Source organism: Erithacus rubecula (assembly GCF_903797595.1).
Source record: "Erithacus rubecula genome assembly, chromosome: 11".
Taxonomy (NCBI): domain Eukaryota; kingdom Metazoa; phylum Chordata; class Aves; order Passeriformes; family Muscicapidae; genus Erithacus; species Erithacus rubecula.
The window spans coordinates 3,691,950-3,706,922 of record NC_136663.1 but is presented as its reverse complement, the minus strand read 5'-3'; the positions used below and the strand labels follow the sequence as shown (position 1 = coordinate 3,706,922).

Sequence of the window (14,973 nt, the reverse complement as noted above, 5' to 3'; positions counted from 1 at the left end):
CTGAACACACAGATAATCCTTCTGGATTTGGAGGGAGGGAAGAATAGGAAGGGAAGGAAGGGAAGGGAAGGGAAGGGAAGGGAAGGGAAGGGAAGGGAAGGGAAGGGAAGGGAAGGGAAGGGAAGGGAAGGGAAGGGAAGGGAAGGGAAGGGAAGGGAAGGGAAGGGAAGGGAAGGGAAGGGAAGGGAAGGGAAGGGAAGGGAAGGGAAGGGAAGGGAAGGGAAGGGAAGGGAAGGGAAGGGAAGGGAAGGGAAGGGAAGGGAAGGGAAGGGAAGGGAAGGGAAGGGAGGAAGGGAGGAAGGGAGGAAGGGAGGAAGGGAGGAAGGGAGGAAGGGAGGAAGGGAGGAAGGGAGGAAGGGAGGAAGGGAGGAAGGGAGGAAGGGAGGAAGGGAGGAAGGGAGGAAGGGAGGAAGGCATTTCCCCATCAGTCTATTAGGAGCCATTCCTTGATTATGTACAGATGGTAGGATGCTGCAGGCTCTGGAGTGACCTTCCTTTTCATCTAGTGAGCTTCAACACTGAATGGGCTCAGAATATAAAGAATATGGGCCTTGTACTGCACAGCATCACATACTGTCAAGACAGGTTCAGATAAAATCCACCCCCAAATACATGAGTCACAACTCAGAAACATATTCCAATGTAGACATATCCTGAGTCACTTCCATCTCAAAAGCTTATAAATATTTAGTTAGCCACTTAGCTTTTAATTTAGCAGAACAACAAAGGTTTATTAGACAGATCTGCATAATTATTTTTCACTAAGAAAGTTCTTAAATACTTCCACTCTTGCAAGTTCCTTTTCATTTCTATACAACCCAGTATTATTAGGTATATATAACTGACAAAAATCCTAATTGAACTATAAAATAATTTCTCTGGTTCTTCTGTAATTATTTGCACCTATTTCTAATACTGACTTTGTTCATTGTAAGAATATAATTTCATTTAAGCAGTAACTGGAGGGTAACTGAATACTTCTCTCCTGATATGGGCTGGCACATCAGCTCTTTCTAAAGACCACTGTCAATCAGACCATGCTGGAGTCGGTGAGGATGTACCACATGAAAAATACACCACATAAATGAAAAATACATCAATACATTTTCTGGAAGAACTAGCTCAGGTTCTGGGGAAAAGTCTGGATAAAAAAGGTTTGCTTATATATCTGTTTTTGCCAGTGTCAGGAGGGGATAATAAGAGTTACAATATTTAAGGTATAGCCTTTAAAATAGTACCTGTTATTGTTTTATAAAATCATAAATTTGTTATGATTACAAGTGTTTGAGTTAAAAATATTTTTTATCTAAGGATGCAAGTCTTGAGTTTACATCCCTCCATTTAACAGGTTGAACTAGAAGCCAGCAAGTGCTTTATAGACCATCTTCCAGTGCAGAATGTTCAGGGAGTGTTGGAGTCCCACAAATCCCAGTGCTCCTCTAGCAAAGCTGTTGGAACCTTGGAACTGAAAGATAATCAGCAAAGATTGGCTGATGAGCCAAGGCTGCAGCAAAGGACCAGGTTGGTTTGGTGCTTTCTTCTTTTCCATGGTCAGTGGTATTTTTTCTGTTTTGCCATTTTGGTTGGTTGATCTTGGTGTCAGTAATTCACACACACAGATGCTGTATTTGTTTTTAAATTTTCAATAAATCAAAGTGTGTATTCATGTCTTTGCTGTGCTATAGGGAAAAATACTGCATCATTCTCCATGCAACATAATCAACAGATTCTTCTTTACTTTGGGCTGAATTAAAGATTTGCATCCTTACCTTACAGGTAAAACTGGTGGTTTAAGAAGAGCATGGGGATAGTTGCAGAACTAATGTCTGTCTGGAAAAACCAGACTTGGGTAATCTTGGGGATGGGACAAAGGAAAGGACAGCATAAGAGCCAAATCAACAGAGTGGTTCTTGTGGCCTCAGTACAGGTGATAGGAGGAGCAAAGCCTTCCCAAAGAAAAGAGCCTGGCAACTGCAATAACCCCCCAAAGCCTAAACAAATGAGAAAGGAGAGGTGAGCTTTTCTCTCAATATAGCATATATTATTGTACTGAAATTGCCATAGCAATAAAGCTGCAGCTATTTATGATAGCATGAAGAGCTAATCAAAACCAACCATCAGAGGCAGCTGAACCCTGATGAACACAAGGGTTTGGAACTGGATGATCTTTAAGGTCTCTTTCAACTCAAACCATTCTGTAATTCTATGAACACTCAGCCTCATAAAGTAGACTTGTTATTTTCCAGTGAATAGTAAAGGGCTTAGGCAGAACATTACCATGGCAAGTTACCAAAACAAAAGCTGTATCTAGTTTTGGATGATTTTCTGTAAAGTTTCTGGTGTTAATAGTGACTCAAAACACTGCACAACCAATCAACATTGTATGAGAGTAGTTGGAAATTTGAAAATATCAGGAATTTCTAGAGAGTTTAAATACTAACGTTGATTTTAAAACCAGAGTGGGTTATTTTTTCTGTTTCACACTCAAAGGATAATATATCATTCTGAAAACTGTTCTGTGGTAGATTCACAATTGTATAAAGTCTTAGAATATAGAGTTTTATGAAGTAGCTGGTGGCATGGGTATGGGTCAGTTTGAAATATCATCACCTTGTCAACCTATGTGACTGTTCTTTTGTTCGTGTGCTGGATTAAAGGGACTGCCTGACTTGGACCCGGTAGGAATTCTGCATTACTTTTTTACTTTCTGCATTACTTTTCAGCTGGGAAATTCATCAGGGAATTATCTGTTTAGGTCCCCATGATTTTGTACTCCATATCATCATCATCATTATCATCATCTTCTGCAGTCTACACGAGGCCAGAAACTCAGGTTGTTTTAGGAAAGACAAGCCATTTCTTCCTCTTTAGGAGTTTTCCAAATCTGTTATTTATGATACAGGACCATTTTGCCATATGTTTGTTATACCTTTTTATTAATCTTATCTTTAACATTAGCCCTATTAAAAAAAAAATTAAAAATTGAAGTCTGTGTCCCTAAGAGTTCACACATTTCATGTAGATAAAGACATAATCAACTTATACAACACCTCATTTAAAAAAAATCTCTTCTTCATTAACTGCATCACTGCTGTGAACTAATACAGCAATAGATGTTAAATGAAACATTTCTAATGATGCAACATGTATTAATACACATCATCTGCATCCTGTTGTGATTTTAGTTGCATTACAGAAAAAATAAATGCAGTGCTGGCACAGGTACCAGAAAGTTGTTAGGAAGCAAAGTTCTGCCAGGTTTCTTAGGTACTTGTGACTGCTACCTGAACCCCCTTGCATCTGGAAAAAAACAATACATGTCCAAAAAGAACATGGGAATCAGTAAGGCCTCAATGTTTGCATATAAACAATTCCTGAAAACGCATCAACCTCTGAAATGTATGGTCTGTCTATTGATTCTGTGTACTTTTTAATTAATTTTACCTTTTATTTTCATTTTCTCAGAAGTGTTTGTAGGAGAGGAAACATTCATCACCAGTGGTATTTCCTCCATTAGAAATAGAATCTATTATGTCTGTTTAGGTAAATCCCTTTCCTTCCTATTTCACTTCACAGCTGTTTACTGTTCAGGGTTTATTGCATTTTGGCTGCTGCAGCACATCCCCCCCAGTACAGGAAGTATGAAGTAATTCTCTTTGTCATTTTGGGAAGAAGAGCCCAGTATGTGCAAAGGATCGTATGCTTGGTGGGGTTTTTTTATTTGCAGAAGTAGTACAAGACTGCAAATGTTGCATCCCAACTTTCTCAGCTTTTGGCATTGTTCATGTCTGACCCATTTACAAAAATAATCTCACTCTTCAGAACCACATTTCAATCCTTCCTCCCTGGCATATGGGATTTAAAGTCAAGCTTTTCTGCTGTTACTTTAGAAAAACAAGTGAAGTGTCTTCATATGGTTGCCCTTAACATGCCCCCGGTATTTCAGGTGCGTTTCCCTTGGCAGGGACAGCAGGGACAGCAGGTGGCCGAGTGGCTTTGCAGCGACATCTCGTGGCCTGATTGCCCTGAACAGTGCCAGAAATTCCTCTTCCACGGTGAAGGTCTCATGTGGATTGAGTCAAATGTTTCACACAGAGAGGAGGTCAGATGCCATTAGAAAACCAAGTCATTAACTCTGTTTAATCAGTTAGGTGACACTGTCAACATGATTATCACTTGTATAAAATATAAGTTAGAAATTGGTTCATATACTATAAAGAATATAGATATTTGCCATTTTTCCAAAGTCTGCAATGTATGGTGAGATGGACATCTGAGGTTGCTGTTGCAAACATCTAATCATACATTATCTAGTGCAAAAATATAACAAAGACATAAAACAATTTATTTCTGGCTAAAGTAAAATAATGGAATATGGAAATACTTCCCCTCCTTGTGTTTAGCCACTCACCATCTAAACAGTTTCATACCTCTTGGGGTTTCAGTACTTTAGGCCACACAAACTAAACTAAGGGGAGAGAATCTAAAGTAGCAACATAGAGCAGGTCCACACTCTATCAACCCTCGATTAACAGAACTTGATTTTGTCAAAGATATTTGTGTGTCCTTTGGAGCAAAGAAGAGTTCTTGAGGGAGGGGAATGGAAGTGTAGTAACTTCCAAAGTCTGCATGGAAAACCAGTGTAGGACTAAACCCCCCAAAAGGGAACAAGGGTAAGTCACAGAGGAATCACAATAAATGCTGGGGATTTGTCCTTAGCTGAAAGCTCTATTTCATGTCCTTGTTTGCTGTGAGATAATGACTCATCAGGAGCAGGAGTGAGGGGAAACCATATTTTTCCAGAAAAAAGGGAGCTCTCAGACTAGACTGATGGCCTCTTCCAAAGAACACTGAACGTGCTGCTGAGGGTAGAGCTTTCCATGGCTTGCCCAGATGAGCTGATGGGAAGGGTGGCAGAGGCTGGCAAGAGCCAGGTGGCTTTGAGCCTGCTGCCTGCAGGAAATGTCACTGTCCCAGTGACTGGCCTTCATGGCAGAGGCTGGTGACTCATCTCAGCTTGCAGTCATGAAAAGCGAATTCCAGCCCTGGTGATAAGAATGCCTTGGAATAATTAAAATTGATATCCCACATGGTATTTTCATGTTCAATGTGTCTTTATAAGCTGTATACCCTTGCCAGGCACTTAGAAAGGCTTTGTTCTGGAGTAGCAATGGATTAACTCAAATTGCTGAGTCTGGGGTATATTTCTTTATATTCTGTAGACAGTTCTATACTGTCCCAGTGAATTCCATATAAATGTTTAACAGAAGCAGAAGTCAGCTATGTTTGGAAGCTGTGACTTTTCCATGTAGTTTCTCAGCTGGTCACTGCAACACACTCTAAGATGCACAATGTACTCTGAGTCTCTGACAGCTTTCAGTGATAACCCTGGACTTCAATGAAAGATTCAATTTCCCTGTTAACTCTACTGGTATTCTTTTCAATGAATTGCACTTGAAAGTAATTGCACTAACCTGTAGCTGCATTTCTGAATGCCTTTCAGGTACAACACTTCTTCATGCTGCACTGGCAGCTTATTTCCTTCAGCCTCAGCCTTACAGAGGTTTCAGGTTGTAGCTTCTTCTCAAACACTTTGTAACTAGAGGTTCCTGGATTATTGAAAACATGTCCTGGATTTGACTCAACTCTTCTGGAAAGCAATCATCTGGAAGTCAGCCTGGGATCCAGCTGTGTCACAAGGATTTTCCCTGCTTTCTGAAATGATCTGTTCCACTGCTTGGGAGGTTTCTGGGTCCTGGGAGCAGGGACTGTCCAGGGTGTCCCCACTGCTGTTGCAGTGCAGAGGGGAGGCCATGTCAGAGGGCTGCTCTGAGGGTTTCCCTGGGGCAGGAGGCAGGGGCACGGACAGAGGGACATTCATCATGTAGAACACATTGCCCAGACGTCGGGACACCTTTCAAGACAAAGGCACAATTGCAGCAATTACTTCTTGCTGTTAAAGCCATTAAACATCCAGCCTGAGTCTGGTGCAGCAACACCAGGGACATCCCAGACTTCTCAAAAGGTTATCACATTCTTGTGAAAATAAATCTTTTCCATTTTCACTCTCTTTTAGTTTTCTAGGCCCAGGTTGTGGAAGGAGATTGGCAAAATCCAATTTAGGACTGTTGGGCTGACAGCAGGGTCCTCCTGCTCCCACAGTGCTGCAGCACCCAGGGACAGAGAAGAGGCAAATTGCCAGCCAGGAGTGGGGCAAGTGGTTAGAGTGAGAAAAGAGTGACAGAGTACAGGAGGTTAAAGAAAAGGAAAAGAACCAGCAACAACAGAAACACACAGAGAGTTGATATTAGTGGATGAAATTAAGGGCAAAAAACTGCAGAGAGGAACAGTCTGTTCCTGAAAGATGTACAGTCATATTCCTTACTGTCTCCCTGTGTGCCATGGTAATGTACAGGGAAGCAACAAAAGAAAACTTTGCTGGAGTGATTTATTTTCTCCCAATATTGTGGTAGTTACCTTACCAGTGAAAAAAAAGTGCTTTAGTTTGGAAAAATTCCCTCCTGTCATCTTCTGGCACTTTTCATGTCTCTGTGACTCACCATCTTGGCATACATTTAATGATCATACCTGAGAGCGGATTTTTAATGCTGGTCCGAGTTTTAATCCCATTGTATCCAGGAGATGTTCCTCTGTTAGCAGTGGAAGGGTTTCTCCATCAATAGCATGGTCTTTAAATATCTGATGAAATGATAAAACACATCATAGTGTGCTAAAATAGGCTTTGATTATTATTTTTCATGCTTAACCCTGAGGCATAAACAATAAAAAAGAAGAAATTATAATTTTACTTTTTTATCTTTGTATTTATCTCCTAGCTGCACTAATACAATTACTATTATACTTGTAATTTTGGGACAATTGACTACCCTCCCACACTTACATTTGCTTGCTGACATTTAAATCTAGATGGTCCTAAAGTAATGAAAATGAATGTTTATAATCACCTGGGCATAATCTGAGCAGCCTGGGAGGCTGACAATGAAGTTGTGCACATCATCAACTGTCCACTTGCGAATGTCTTCGATGGAAGACATGTCTTCTCCATTCAGGATCAGGCCATGAGCTCCTTTGAGGAGGAAACACAGAAGTTATGTTGGTAAAATTTTGCTGGCAAATCAGGAGGAAATGATTGTTATAATGAGAATTTTACACCTTTTCAGAACTTAATGTATTAACAGTAGGGTGTAGTCACTGGCAGATACAGGAGTCCTAGACAAAAATCACCGGGTAATGAGCAGAACCCTGAAGGGTTTTTTTGGTGGCTTCCTTTGTTTACTGCTGGCACTGTTCCTACCAGTCATTACACATACAAATCATGCTGCAGGACTTCCTCTAATGAGTGCATTATCCAGTGCTTTTTCTTCTTTAGATTTTACTGTTACTTTAATTTGACTACTATTTCAGTAGAACAGATCCAAACCTTTTGCCTACTGTGAGTTAGGACATACAGAAAAGTTGTGGGCTGAAGAGAGACCTAACTCACACCTTCATTCAGCAATTTTGCTTCTTTTAATTGAAATTCCTTTTTAAAACAATAACTGAATACAGATATTACAGCTTGCAGAGTTAGAATTCTACTTTTAATTGCAATGACTCTACCATACCAAAAATTCACTTAAAACAGAGGGAAGAATTGAGAGTCCAAATCAATAAAACCAGATTGTATCATCATGCCACTCTAACTAATCTGGATATCTGACAAACCTGAAGGTAACAATGGGTTGTTGGGCACTGGAAATCCATATGGTAACGCTGAGAATGGGATTGCAGAAGGGTACAGGTACTTGTCATCAAAAGCAGCACAGGAGCTGTTGGCTTCCTTCTCATTTGTGTTGCTGCAGCTGGTGGTTTCAGTAGGAATTTCATGAGTAGCGCCGTTTTTCCTCAAGCTTTGTTCAAACTCTTTGCAGTTCTTGGCAACTGCAGATGGCTCAGTCTGGTTTTTGCTCTGCTCCTGTTTGTTTGATGTCTCCACTTCTACTTCTTTCTTGTCTTCTTTCTCATCATCCACTGCAGCTGAGGCAGAGTCTGTGGATTTATCATCTGCCTGGCTCTTGGTGCCGTTGGCAGTGCCCTCGGCAGTTTTGTGATTTCCAGCTCTCCTCCCGGGGCGGCGTCCCCTCTCCCTCTGCAGTGTGCTGACTGGTGGATATGGGCTGCTTGCCATGAGCATGGTGTTGCCATGGATTTCATCCAGGCTGGTGCGATGGACATACAGGTCGTTGGCAAGGTGCCCTTCGGGGAGTCTGTGCCTGCCACGGAAAGCAATGGGACTCGCTGGCATCCCGTGGTAAAGGAAAGGGGCTTCCAGGCCCAGGAGCCCTTTCCGATGGGCTTTCTCCATTTCCTTTTGCTGAAAAATAGCACTCATCTCCATTTCCATTCTAAAAGACACAGAGCATGGGCAGTTAGGCACCATTTTTTTTTTTTTTCCAGCAGCAGAATAAAACTCAGGTAAATGCATAGGCAATAGTACTGCTTGTTTTGTCTCTCCCCTACATTGCTGTGTGTGAGAGATGGATGTGTGCAGATGGAATGGCAAACCTGGCTGTATTTAATGTGCTGTCAGATACACATAGTAAGCTAAAAGAAAGGGAAAACCTGTTCTCCATGTGATGGCTCTGGAAACTACTTCAGACAAAAAACAGTGTTATTTGCATATTGGCAATCCGGACATGGGGATTATATTCACATTTGGAAAATTGTCTCCAGAGTCATAAGGGTTGAAGACTAAAGAAAAGAACTGATTTATATTATCACTCAGAAATTTGTACTGAAGACTGCAAAATTTCAGTGATATTGTAAATTATATAGAACAAAATGATATTATCTATGGAACCTGTGCATCTATTCAGAATAAGCTTATTCTAAGTCTCTGGAGTAAGCCTGGCACCTGAGCATGGTTTCTGGTGTGAAAGGGTGAGATCCTGGTGGGAAGTGTTCAACTGATCTCCTTCCTTCTGGATGAATGTTCCAGAGTCTATGCCAGCTTCCTGCTCCTGTCTCAGTGGATGGGAGGGCTTGCCAGTGGGATACAGAGAATACAAGTAGAAGTATTTGTCTCTGCTGCATCAACCTTTGCTGGCTTCAGCTTTCTCTGGAGCCAGGCCAGTGATCAAACAGAAAGGTAGAGCTCCTAGAGGAGCTTTGAGAAGCTCTCAATGGGATTTCTGAATATTTGGAAAGAAGCCTGTGAAGTAAAGCCCTTTAAAATGCATCAAGATAGCTTTCTTAACACTGCAATGAGTTTAACAGGTCACAGAGAGTCTGATCTTCAGGAGAGCATAAAATTATCAGGAAAACAGTTTGGGCAAAAGCTACCTATACAGATGTTTGGTATGAGGAGGAATTATTTGATCACACCATTCAGGGCTTTTTCTCTGCTTTCTTTTCATCTTTGAAACAACCTCCAACATATTGATTTTCTGCTTTCAGAGATACAAAGGAAGTGTTTTGTCTATGCACTGTGTCCTTGTACATTTTGCCTGATTGTCATTACTCCGACCCAGCTCTTGAGGTGGCAATAAACAGCAGAAAGCACTACATTCCTGCCTCCTCCTCCAGCTGAGATAGTCTGTTCCTGTCAGGACCAGCAAACAGAGCTTTGGGATGAGGCAGAGTCCCTTGGAGGACAAGGATTTGAGCCCAGGTGCTCAGCAGCACAAGCTGCACCAAGTGCAGGAGATTGTCAACACTTGATTTCTGGGACAGATGAAAGGAGCAAGTGCAACCCTAAAGGTGACTTGTGCTGCAGAAAGCTGTGTGAACACCCTGGAAATTGCCAGGGTGGCAAAATACTGGGATAAAAGATTTTTAAGATGTAGGTGAGCTGTTTCATGCTGGAGTTTTGCTGTTTGGTCAGTTGAGGGAAGAGCCTGAACAGGTAGAACCAGCTCTGATGTGGCTGTGGGTGTATGAGATGGCTATGTTTGCTGCTCCTTATTTCACTTGTTTTTCTCAGGGTTTTTACCATGTTGCAAGAGCTACAGGAAACCCTTGCTGGTGTAAATCATGTACTTGGAGGAGTTCAGTAATCAAGCTTTGCTGGCTTAAGAGCTCAAAACACTTCGGTCATAATCATTTTCAGATGAATACACAGAACTTAGCTGTTCTTTGCTCTTAGTCTCACTGTGTAAGGGGCACTACCACTGAGCAGTGCAGCCCAGTGCAGGAATGGCTGAGCTTAGAGTTCCTCTGTGGAAATGGTGTGGCCATGAGGGAGGGCACTGGTGGTTTCTTAACCAGCTACTGACTACACTGAAACTGGTACAAATAACTGGACTTTCTACAGTCACTCTGATATTCCAAGTCTTTGGTCAAACTAGGAAAGCTGCCCTGGTAGGGTGGAGACACAGCTGCTCATCCCAAGGGCCCAGCTAAAGGCTTAAAGTGTTGTGTGTGATATCACACAGCTGTAAAGTTTGAATTTGTTCCTAAACTTTTGTAACTTCAGGGTGTTTGGATCCACAGTTCAAGGGTTGTGGCTGTAGCTTGTTCTTGTCCTTAACCAAGCTAAGGGGCTTGTTTATTTTTGATACATCCTTTTAAGAGTAAAAAGCAAAACAGGGTGAGCAGAAAGTCAGTAGCTTCAGGCCTTAATTGGTACTCAAGGGCTCTCTACTTCTCTGGGTGACTTGAAAAACAATCTCAATCACTTTGCTGCTTTAATCTTGACACGGACCTCAGAGCAAAACTAGCTATTGATTACCTGGCAATATTTTGCTTTTGAACCAGTTCTTGTCTTCTGGCCACAGCTTCCATGGATTCTGGTTGCAGAAAGCTGTATCCTTAAAGGGAAGGGGGAAAAAAGTCTAAAATTCACTTGTTTCCTATGCAAATGCACAGCCCCCAAAACAATACAAAGGCACTTTTAAAAAACTGTAAGTCTTCAACTGTGGGTTTCACCTGGAAGGTAATAGAATTTCAAGTTAAATCCTATTTGTTGTCATTTTTTTTGTGGAAATATGTAGAAAAAACATGAAGTCCATCATCAGGCATTTTCAGGATCAGATCTGCAGTTAGGAATACCTGCCATTAACCACAAAGGAAGGAGACAGCAGGATGGTTTTTTTTGGTGACTTATGCCTTTGAAGTACATATAACTGCTCAGAAAATAATACCCATCAGTTGAGCAAAGCAAACCTGCTCCTTCAAGACTGCTTTCAGCCTGGAGGTCATGTAGTTTTAAATTATCTTTCCTCTTGAGGAAGTCTCTTATTTGAGATCCATTTTAATGCAGGGAAAGAGACTGAAATCAGAATTTTTTCTTGTTGTATTGATGTCATATTGAAAATCCATTCACTCGTCTCAAAGACTCTTAGGTTCACTTTGCATAAAGCAGTATGCAAATTTTTATGCAGCATGACATGAATGCCAAAGTTGTGATGTCCAGCCTTCCCCTTGGAGCTGTGCCCTGTAATTTTGAGCCTTTATTAAAAAGGGCTTGTATTTACTCTACATGAATTAAGTGGCATGTGGTATTATCATTAGAGAGCATGATCAGCATAAAGCAGCCAGCACCCATATAAGAGAAAGTGTAAAATGTAGTGTAAAAGTGTTGTTGAGGAACTATTCTTTTATCTACAGCCTTTTGTTTGGGTGTGAAAATGCTTGGAAAGTAAAAAAAGAAAATGAGGGATCAAAAACATGCAAAAGAATCTGAGAAGTGTATTTAACAAAAGCAAGAATGGAGTGCTTAGACCTAAAGCAGCACAGTTTAGAATCTCTGGTAAGCAGGCTGCCTGCTTTTGGTGAGACATTTTCTAAATGAAATGAAATGAAATAAAATAAACTGTTATTGACACTACCACTAAACCTATGAAAAAATAGCAGGTGCAGTTGGCTCTCTGATCCACATGGTGCCACTTTTCAGGATGCAGAGGGTGCTTTGTTACCTGGGCCTGGGTAGACACGGTTGGACAGCAGGTTTGGCATGTTGGGGTGCTGTGGGACTGCGGGTGCCAGGTGGGATGCTATGTGGATTTGTCTGGGGTCAGCTGAGGCCATCATTTCAGTCGAAGGTAGCAGATCTCTGAGAAGGGAAGAAAACCATTCAGATATGCAGAGGATATACGAATAACCAAAGGGCTTTACAGCCTCAGGGACAGCACACACAGAGTGACTAACTGCAGTGCTGGAACTGAAAAAAGGTGCCCGGTACCTGTCCACCAGTCGCGGCTCAAACTGGGCAGGGATTGGCTGCATCCTCTGCTGGGCCGGCCCCAGCAGCTGCGGGTTTACTGCCATCAGCTGGTTCCTCATGAGCATCTCCTGCCGCTGCCGCAGCTCTGACACAAAGCACACACAGTTCTGCTCTCAGTGGAGTCACTGGGAAATGATTCTGCCTGCAGTATGGCCTTACCAGAAAAAAATGTTTTGTTTTGTTTCCTTTAATGCAAATCACACTTCTTTTTTTTTTTTTAATTTTTTTTTTAAGTAGCAGCAACTGAAAATATGTTTTCACTGCCACCTGAACTACTTCGTTTAAATAATGTAGATTTATTCAATCAAACTGCAGGAAAAGTAAATAGAATGTTCTCAGTCAAGTGTGTAAAAGGACAAATTACAATGAATAATGATTTACATAACATTGAGAAACAGAAGATAGCTGTGGATGCTAAGTTCTCTGCTTGAGAGGGTTTTCATTTCTAATATAGGTTCATTTTGAGAAAAATCATACTAGGTGGAGCCTGCATTGTCATGAGAAAGCAGCTCTAGAAAAAAATGCCCACAATGGTGATCATAGTGTCCAACTATGATTTTTGTTTGAGTTCCTGGGTGACATTTACTTGTCTTCAGATGCTCAGCATATCTTAATCAAATACTGAATTCCAAGAGCCCTCTTTGTTAATTTTTAATTACCTTAAGCAAAATGTTTGTGCAGTTACTCCTAAGATATATTGGAAATACCTTTGAAAGACCTCAGACCTGCTGCTGGCTGTTTCTTGCATGTTGCAGAGCCAGCAGTGCTATAATGTGTGCAGTGGGGTTCCTTGCTGCTCACCTCCTGCTGCCATGCCTCCTGCCAGCCTGTACAGGTGCTTTTCCTCCAGAGTTCCCTGTTCCCCCAGGATGGACATCTTCCTCATGTGCTCCCGGGGAGTCATGCTGCAGGGACACAGCAACAACAGCTGATGTACAGAACTGAAGCAGCAGCACCAAAGAGAGGAATAAGACATTCAGAAATGAGAAACAGAGAAGGTTATGCAGGTTGTTTCCCAGGTGGTCTTGCCAGTCACAGCTGGACCCTTCCATGCTCATGGGTTGTTGTATTTTCCATGTAGAAACTTCCAGTTATCAGGACAATGCAAATATTGCCTTTGCTTACACTGAGTATTTCAGTGTCCTTGGATCCTACAATGCAAGGAAAATAACACCTGCTTAAAAAGAGGTAATTAATCCCAAGCCTTTGCTTTCTGGTGTGTCTGAGAGCAGTGATGTGCTCATACTCAGGAAGGCAGGTGTCTTTGGTTTAATTTCAGAATTGCAATAGTTTGGAGCCCTCTCTACTGTAAACTAAGTGAAGCATATGGAAAGAAATGGTAGAAATTATCTGTTCCAAATGACATCAGCCCCTTAAGGCTGCCAAATTGAGTAAAAAAGTAAACTAACATGCTTTGTAGTGATGAAAACAGTGATAAAACTAGTAAGACTCAGATCAATTATAAATTAATATATTGAATTAATATATACATAATTAATAATTGTAAAGGAAGCAAGTCTTGTAACCCAGGGTCTGAATATTAAAAAGCTCTCCTGTATGGAATGCTTTGAGTTGAGGTGTTGGCAGATGGAGCAGGCTGGCTCCAAAGGCAGCAGCATGAGCATCTGTGCATTCACCTCACACTAGACTTGCATAACAAATGATTAGATTTTAATTTTTTTTTAAAGCAAGGAGTTGAATTTCCATCCCTGTTTAGCTCTGATGAAATGGATTCTTTCTGTCTTCTGAAAGAAGAAAAATGTAATGCTGAATTGTTCTCATCCTGCAGATAGTGCTCCAGGAGTTCAGCCAGCATTTGGTTGAGGTAACAGTGAGGGAAATGCAAAGATAGGAGTACTGTTCCTTATCCAAAAATGAGATAAAAGCAAAGTCCTGTGTTTTGTAACCCAAGCCATTTATAAAATAGATATATCATTATAACTTCTTTTATTGCCTTTGATGAGTTTAAAATAATTTAAGTGATATATAAAAATCTAATTCATGTGCCTAAGGAATTTACCATTTCTTTGATACGAAGGAGATACTTGGTCTCAAAAGGAGTTTGCCAAAAGGCAAACAGGTGAGTCATTTCAGCCCTTTATGCTGAAAGTAGAGGCTGAACTTAGATCATACCACTGGTGTTCCCTCAAAAAAAAGTGCTTTACATTTGTAAGTGTAGATGTTGGATTCTGTGTTGACCAAGACTCAGGTCTCCCTGGCAGCAGACAAGTCTGTCAAATCCCAGAGCAGCACCATGGCCTTTGTTCTTGACATTTGTATTGAGCATGTGCTGCTGGACATGTTTCCATTTGCCTTTTTTTTAGGATACTTTAGACTTAAAGCGATTTAGGATGCTGGGTGCCTCATGAAGAGCATTTGAGCTGCCAAAGTGCTTCTGAGCTGCTAAAGCATTTTAAAGCTCAGTACTAAAGCGATTTAGTGCTGGACTAAACTTTTCAGCAGCTCAAAAAATAGGTGGTAACTGGGATGATGGCATTTGCCATACCATATTGTTCAGTGGGGCATTTATGTATTTTTTCTTTCTTTGATGGAAACTTTGTATTTAATATTCTGCAAAACAAACTGAAGTGTTAAACTTCATGCTGCCCTTCTTACAGCCTGGCCTTTGTCTGGTGCACCTGATAGAGAAACCTGGTCTACCTGGAGATGTCAGTGCTTATTTCATTGGTCTAGATGGCCTTAAAGGTCCCTTCCATTCCTTTTCTGTGATTCTCTGATATGAAGGTGCA

General features: G+C 41.2%; 1 protein-coding gene across 1 annotated transcript; it reads right to left on the bottom strand.

Moving 5' to 3' along the window:
- Positions 1-4,108: 4,108 nt before the first annotated feature.
- On the bottom strand, positions 4,109-12,046 carry SAMD7 (sterile alpha motif domain containing 7). The gene is made up of 6 exons (XM_079314744.1): positions 11,916-12,046; positions 10,730-10,808; positions 7,726-8,405; positions 6,966-7,087; positions 6,589-6,699; positions 4,109-5,914 (listed from the first exon to the last, which is right to left on the bottom strand). The coding sequence occupies exons 1-6, from the start codon at positions 12,028-12,030 to the stop codon at positions 5,642-5,644; spliced, it is 1,380 nt and encodes a 459-aa protein (XP_079170870.1). The 5' UTR covers positions 12,031-12,046; the 3' UTR covers positions 4,109-5,641.
- Between the last annotated feature and the right edge of the window lie 2,927 nt (positions 12,047-14,973).

Coding starts and splice junctions, on each gene's coding strand:
- SAMD7 (XM_079314744.1), bottom strand. CDS start 12,030: ATGATGGCCTCAGCTGACCCCAGACAAATCCACATAGCATCCCACCTG. Junction 10,809..11,915: donor CCGTGTCTACCCAGGCCCAG/GTAACAAAGCAC, acceptor CTTCCCTTTAAG/GATACAGCTTTCTGCAACCA. Junction 6,700..6,965: donor GCTGCTCAGATTATGCCCAG/GTGATTATAAAC, acceptor TCATTTCATCAG/ATATTTAAAGACCATGCTAT.